General features: G+C 38.2%; 1 protein-coding gene across 4 annotated transcripts in view; it reads right to left on the bottom strand.

The window, feature by feature from the left end:
* CATSPER3 (cation channel sperm associated 3) overlaps positions 1–7,287 on the bottom strand; it is a 30,852-nt gene that overhangs the window by 22,696 nt on the left and 869 nt on the right. For all 4 annotated transcript variants that reach the window (XM_082725747.1, XM_082725745.1, XM_082725748.1 and 1 more), the window contains exon 2: positions 5,873–6,026. In XM_082725747.1, the coding sequence (XP_082581873.1) occupies positions 5,873–6,026 (154 nt within the window). The remainder of the gene's footprint in view (positions 1–5,872; positions 6,027–7,287) is intronic.

Consider the following 7,287-nt stretch of genomic DNA (forward strand, 5'->3'; position numbering starts at 1 on the left):
CATAGTAAGCCGAAGAGATGGGCTTCCTCAGGGACAGTTTCTATTGACTGTACTTTTATCTGCTTGTGTAGGGGCCATACATTCTTGTTTCTTTGTGTGTTTTGAGATTTTTGTTGTTGTTGTTGGAAAAGGGACATTGTAAATTACATAAAAGTGGAACCCCAGGGACACCTGGGTGGCTCAGTTGGTTAAGCAGCTGCCTTCGGCTCAGGTCATGATCCCAGCATCCTGGGATTGAGTCCCACATCGGGCTCCTTGCTCAGCAGGGAGCCTGCTTCTCCCTCTGCCTCTGCCTGTGCTCACTCTCTCCCCCCCCCTCTCTCTGATAAATAAATAAAATCTAAAAAAAAAAAAAAAAAAAGTGGAACCCCAGAAATCTGATGACCCCCTCTCCCTAGAATTTTATTGCCATTTTTTTAGAAGAAACTTTCCAGAAGTACTTCTGTAATGTCTGTATTCTTTGTCATGTCTGGCTAAAGACCCACTCAGCTAACTTAATGGTCTGCTAGTGAATGGGCAGATATTCCTATAAATGCCTGGACCCACTAACTCTCCCAGCCTTTGCCATAAGGTTCTGAGTGTTGCAGCAGACATTTAATAGTCCAGCAGTTTAGGGCGCCTGGGTGGCTCAGTGGGTTAAGCTGCTGCCTTCGGCTCAGGTCATGATCTCAGGGTCCTGGGATCGAGTCCCGCATCAGGCTCTCTGCTCAGCAGGGAGCCTCTTCCTCCTCTCTCTCTCTGCCTGCCTCTCTGCCTACTTGTGATCTCTCTCTGTCAAATAAATAAATAAAATCTTTTAAAATAAAAAAAAAAAATAGTCCATAAGTTTATGTCTCTGCCTTAGCCTTCATTTCCTGCTTGCAGAGTCTCAAGATTTTCCAGAGGTGAGATTTCAGGGCCTTCTCAGGACTTTCCTGATACCTTCGTTGAGATTCTCCAAAATGGTAATAATTTCTCAGAGTTTCACAGTTAATTAAGGGTTTTCATACATGTTATCCAATTACCTCAGCCACCCTGTGTACATTAATGACATCACTTTATGAATGTTGAAGCGCAACAATTTCGAGATTAAGTAACTTGCCAAAAACCCCGATTTCTCTAACACTGAAATCTGCATCCCTTCCACAGCACAGAATTTCCCCCAGGCTTGCAAACCGGGATGCTACGGAAGGTACGTTATGTGACCCATATGGCCTCTGCAGGGTAATCAAAGATTTAGATTCCTCAACTCGGCTCTTGCCCTGACTCCTATCAAGTGCCATACCTAACATGATGCTCTGTGGTCCATTACCAAATGCTGTGGAGTGCAATGCCACACCGACAGGTTCAGAGATGTGGTGCCAAATGGACACTGGCGCATTTCATGCATTGACTAGGGTCCTCCACCACCTACCTCCATGGCCTCTGACTACATGCTGGGTTGATGTTGACCACTTTCACCACCAAGAAAGAAACTTGTTATTTACCATAAAAGACGACAGAGTACATTTTTATCCATTTTATTATACAACAAAACATACATATAGAACCACACAAACAAATATATAGCCTAATGGACTGTTCCATGGCCCACATGTTGTAACTACCACCTAGGTCTAGAAATACAACTTTGTTCACCAGCTATCCCACAAGTCCTCCACGTGTGCCATCCCAATTACAACTTCCTCCTTTCCCCCAAATTAACCACTATCCTGATTTTCATAGTCATCACTTCTTGGATTTCTCTATAGATAGGAACACATGTATACATCCCTGGAACTAATACTTTAGTCTTGCCTTTTAAAATCTGTTTAAATTTGGTGTCTTTTAAGTCTTCCATTCCTTTTTTTCCTTTCAACTTACCTATTGATGAATCCAGGCATTCTGATGGGTAGAACTTCCCAGTCTAGATTTTGCTACCTACACACTCATGATGCAGCTCAACATGCTCCCCTGTCCTCTATCTTCCAGAAACAGGTAGTTAGATCCAAAGACTAGACCGGATTCAGGTTTCATCTCTTTAGCAAGATCATAGCTTCTGTTCTTTCATAGCAAGCATATATCTGCTTGTCTCCCTTCTGATGATGGTAGTGGCTACTCATTCTTATTGCCTAGATCCATTTCTTCACTAGAGGCTGAAAATAGTGATACTCTAATTTTATCATTTCCTTTTTCACTTATTAACTGGGATATTTCTATAAAGAGAGTTCTCTCTTATTGACTGTATGGTTACTCAGTAATATGGTTCATATTAGGTCAATAATGCTTGATTCTTTCTCTTAATGTTTTAGAGATAAAAATTAGTTCCTTATTACCCTCCAAAAGTGACCAGTTAGTTTTTGGTATCATTATGAACTTATGGATTATTTGAGGCATTCCAATCCATTTTAATTATCATCCTTATCAAAGCTCAAAGTGTCCCATCTTCCGCTAGTAGCAGGCTCTTTAAGTTGTCTCCTGAGTCCTTTTGACACAACCCCCGTAATCTTTGAAATCTTCCTTGCTAATATGACAAGATATTCCTTACTCCTCTGGTATGTTTTTTGCCTTGACTTGTGGTCAATCATTTCTCTAAAAATCCCTAGTTTGTTTTCAGTGAGAAATGGCATTTCAAAATCACATGAATTGTGAGCACTATGGCTGTGTAACTGCTGGAGTGGTCAATGTTTAGGTCTTTCATGGTTAAGGATAAAATACTTTCATCATTTATCCTGATATTTCCAACTTAATGTCAAATTGGAGAATTTTTACTTAGCATTGTCTGTATTACCTCTGTTTCTCCTTTCTTCCATGAGTATACTGATTCCCAAGGGTAAGAGAATGAAACTGTCCCATGTTTGCCCATCTACTTTATCCCATATGACACATACAACAGTCTCAAAATGATATTACTCTAATATATCTCCACTAATTTGACTCCTAAAAATGGTTTAAAATTTTCTGGGCATTAACTCTCCCCACTCTCCTCCATGTTTGAGTCATACTGTATCTTCACCATCAGAGGACAGATTCATTCTATGGCGTATTCTCTCCTTGTTAGCCCACAATTAGCATTAATTTTACCAATAATTGTATTTAACGCTCATCACCCATCCTAATGTTGATGCGTCTCTAGTCATTTTGGTTGGCTTCAACTTATTCTTTACCAGATTCTGACAGAAGGGCTCAAGGAAACATTATCACCCAAGGGTTTTCATGACTGATGACAGTGTATCTCTGTGTGCATTATACTTGAAATTTCATCAGTTTTAATGGATCTAGAACTCTTGGTTCATTTTCCTCCCTTAAGTATCCTAAATATGTTGCTTTCTTTTAGCATAAAGTGTTAGCAAAGTCTGCCAATACTTCCCCTTTCCTTAGCAGCCTCTTTGCCCAGATGCTCATAATTTCCTCTACCCTCTTTCATTTAGAGTCCAATAATTTTAGTAGAATGTTTCAGTGCTTGTTGTTCTAAATTCATATTCTCAGGTGTGTAACGTGTGCTCTTTCAATATAGAATTTCAGTTCTTTGATTTAAGGTAACATTTCTTAGATTATAGGTTTCTGTTTGTTCCATCCCTTTACTTTGTTACTGTTTCAAATTCAGGGACTCCTGTTATCCTTATGTTGGATCTTTTCTTCCCCCCATTTTCTTTACAACTTTTTTCTTTTCACTTTTTTTAATTTTTATTTTTAAGTAATCTATACCCAACATGGTGCTCAAACTCACAACACTGAGATCAAGTACTGCATGATCCACCAACTGTGCCCGCCAGGTGCCCCTTCCCCCATTTTCAATATTCATTATTTTCTCTTGAATCCTTTTTATTTCTTCATTATTGATTGATTTTAAAATTCTCTTCCTTGGGCACCTCAGTGACTCAGTTGGTTAAGCATCTGCCTTTGGCTCAGGTCGTGATCCCAGGGTCCTGGGATCAAGTCCTGCATCGGGATCCCTGCTCAGCGGGGAATCTGCTTCCCCCTCTGCGCTCCTCCAGCTTGTGCACTCTCTCGCTTTCTCTCTCTCAAAAATAAATAAATAAAATTTAAAAAAATAAAATAAAAATCTCTTCCATTAATCCAATATGTCTCTTAAGCTATTACCTGTTGTGCTTAATTGCTCTTAGCTACATCTTCATTTCTGAAATGTCTTTTATTTCTAATTCTTTCCTGAGTCTTTTCACTTTGCCTCTGTTCTTTCCTTTTTCATATCATTTTCTTAAACATTTACCTTGTTTTGAAATAAGATGCTACAGTTGTTATCTGTTTTGTGGACATGTCTTTGTGGTGGGCTTCTACCATCTACAGGGGTATTATTCTCCAATATATTCTCTTTTCTCACTTCACAATCATTGTGTGGGATTTTACTTCAATCTCTTTATAATATACTTTTTTCTATGACATTGGTTTTCCTGAACTTTTAGAAGGTGTGGTTCTGACTTCATGTAGCTCCCTCTTCTCTTTCAAAGACATGCTAGCTTGATTTTTAAGGTTTCTTCATTCCATTCCCCTCCTCCAATTTTATCTAGACTTTCTCTTCCTTAATCTCTGGGTCTCTCCCCTGCTCAATTTTTATTCCACTCCTTTTATTTCTTCTAAGTGGATGGGGATCATGGGGGATATCCCTGAAGGAAACTCTGGCTGGTCAGTCTTCAGAGTTCACAAGATCCAGACTGTTTTAGGTCCTTCAAGAATTACCAGAAACCTCTTGCATTAACCCAGTACTGGACTGAACAACACCCTTCCCAATATCAAATACTGATCATCAACAGAAGAAAAAAAAAATATATATATATATGAAATTATAATGTATATAATACATATAATGAAATTATATATATATATATGTGTATATATATATATATATATATATATATATATGTTAGTCATCAAAAAGAATGAAATCTTGCCATTTGTAACAATGTAGATGGAACTAGAGGGTATTATGCTAAGTGAAATAAGTCAGTCAGTGAAAGACAAAATACAGTATCATTTCACTCACATGTGGAATTTAAGAAACAAAACAGATGAATATATCTGAAGGGAAGGAAAAATAAAATAAGACAACAGGGAAGGAGACAAACCATGAGAGACTCTTAACTACTGGAAACAAACTGAGGGTTGTTGGAGGGGAGGTTGATGGGGGATGGGGTAATAGGATGATAGGCATTAAGGAGGACCCTTGAAGTAAGGAGCACTGGGTGTTATATGCAAATGGTGAATCACTTAATTCTACCTTAAATTAAGTATTTTAAGTTTACTTAAATTCTACCTTATAGACTAATAATACAGTATATGTTAATAAAAAAATATGTTCTCATATCAGCCCATATTTTCCAACTGATATTTATTGAACATCCTCTGCTTCCTCTCCCTCAGAGGCTAAATCTGTGCAGTTGGGGCTCATAGTAAGGATATGTTTTTAACTAGTTTTGATTTTTATACTGCCCGTGGATTCTGATTTTGCTCCCAAGTTGCTCTGTTTCCCCCCACACTCCGATTTTATTTATTTATTTTTAGAGGGAGAAAGAGAACATGCACCTACAGGGAGAAGGGACAGAGAGAGAATCCCAAGCAGACTCCCTGCCAATCCCTTGCCTGTCACAAGGCTATCTCATGACCCTGAGATCCAATGACCTGAGCAAAAACTGAAAGTTGGACGCTTAACTGACTGAGCTACCCAGGCACCCTCCAAGGTGCTTTTTTTTTTTAGGAGAAAATTCAGAGAGATTAAAAAACCACGTTACCACTGCTAATATTGTTACCATCTTTCCAGATTTTAGAGTATATTTTTTAAGTCCTTAGAGCTTTCCTATGGAAAATTTTCTTGAACAAAATGCCTTAAAAATCTTAAAATGTTTTCACAAATAAAAAGGATGAAACAGAAGAGACTCTACTCATTTTGTCTGCTTACCTCAAAAAGTCTGAACAAGTTGTATTTTGTATTATAATCAGTCCACAAGACCACAAAAAAGGCATTCAGGGAGACGGTGCTAATCATAATTATCTTAAAGAGACGACTCATTATGACTCTCTTCACAAATGCCTGGCACTGAGTATCTCTCCTCCTGTCAAAAAGTTGAATAAGAGGTATGATTATCTTACAACAGAACTAGATCCCAAATACTACACACTTTTTGTGAGACTAGGTCCTGCTTTCTCCCCTCTGCAAATATAAATTTAAATATACTTTTAAACTGCAACACATTGTAGGACCCCTGGCTGGCTCGGTCAGTAGAACAATCAATTCTTGATTTCAGGGTCATGAGTTTGAGCCCCACATTGGGTGCAGAGATGACTTAAATAAATGTGTGTTTTTTTCTTAACTGCAACACAATGCTAACATTGAAGGACCACTAAAATATGTATGATGACCTCTGAGTTGATCTGTTCCCACTCAGTTACTTAGTTCCTTCTAAGTAACTAAGTGTGGGGGGCGGGAATGATTCCTAGTCCCTCTCAAGCAAAATAATACTCCTTCCATTAATTTTTACTGAGTGGTTACTAATACCAGGCAAGATAGCAGACAGCAGACACTGTGGATATAAGGAGAACAAAACTAAATATTGTCAGTCTAGTAGGAAAAACTGGTACTAATCAAATCATCACCTACATAATTGTTTACAAATCAGTGATTTAAAAAAAAAAACTGGACACCCTAAAAAAACAGGCAAAATCAGTCACTTCATGAAACAAATTCAAATGGTAATGAACTTCCCCCAAAATGTTCAGTAGCATTACTAACGGGGAAGGGAGGTTGCAAATTAGGTCCAACCATTATTTTGGCTTATAAAATTAGCAAAGTTTTAAATGTCATATTATCTAATGTTGGCAGTCGTGTGGTGTGATGAGGTATTCTCATAAACTGCCAGGGGGTGTGGAAATTGGCCAGTTCCTCTGAAAAGCCTTAGAACTATTTTTAACCTCTGATCCAAGGAACCTACCCCAAGAGAATGCAATCTGGAATGAAGTGGCTTTGGCCAAACATGTTCATCCCAGCTTTACTTACAGTAGTAAGAACCTGGAAACAATTTAAAAGTCTAACAAGAAAGACTGGTTAAGTACAGATGGCCGTCCACCTCATGGAATCTTACATAGATACCAAAAAATGCCTACGACTTTTTCATGGTTTAAAAAATGTTTATGATCCACCAGCTAGCAAAAAACAAAAACAAAATAAGAGACCAAATTCTCTACTCAGTATTATTTCAACTGTGCAAGAACAGGTGAAAAAAACTGAGCAGGACACCGGCCAAATGCTGACAGTGTCTGCCTATGATGGCAAGCTTACAGTAAATCTTTTCCTTGGTTATTATATTTATCTATGCT

The sequence above is a fragment of the Mustela nivalis genome, assembly GCF_964662115.1.
Source record: "Mustela nivalis genome assembly, chromosome: 3".
In the NCBI taxonomy this organism is placed as follows: domain Eukaryota; kingdom Metazoa; phylum Chordata; class Mammalia; order Carnivora; family Mustelidae; genus Mustela; species Mustela nivalis.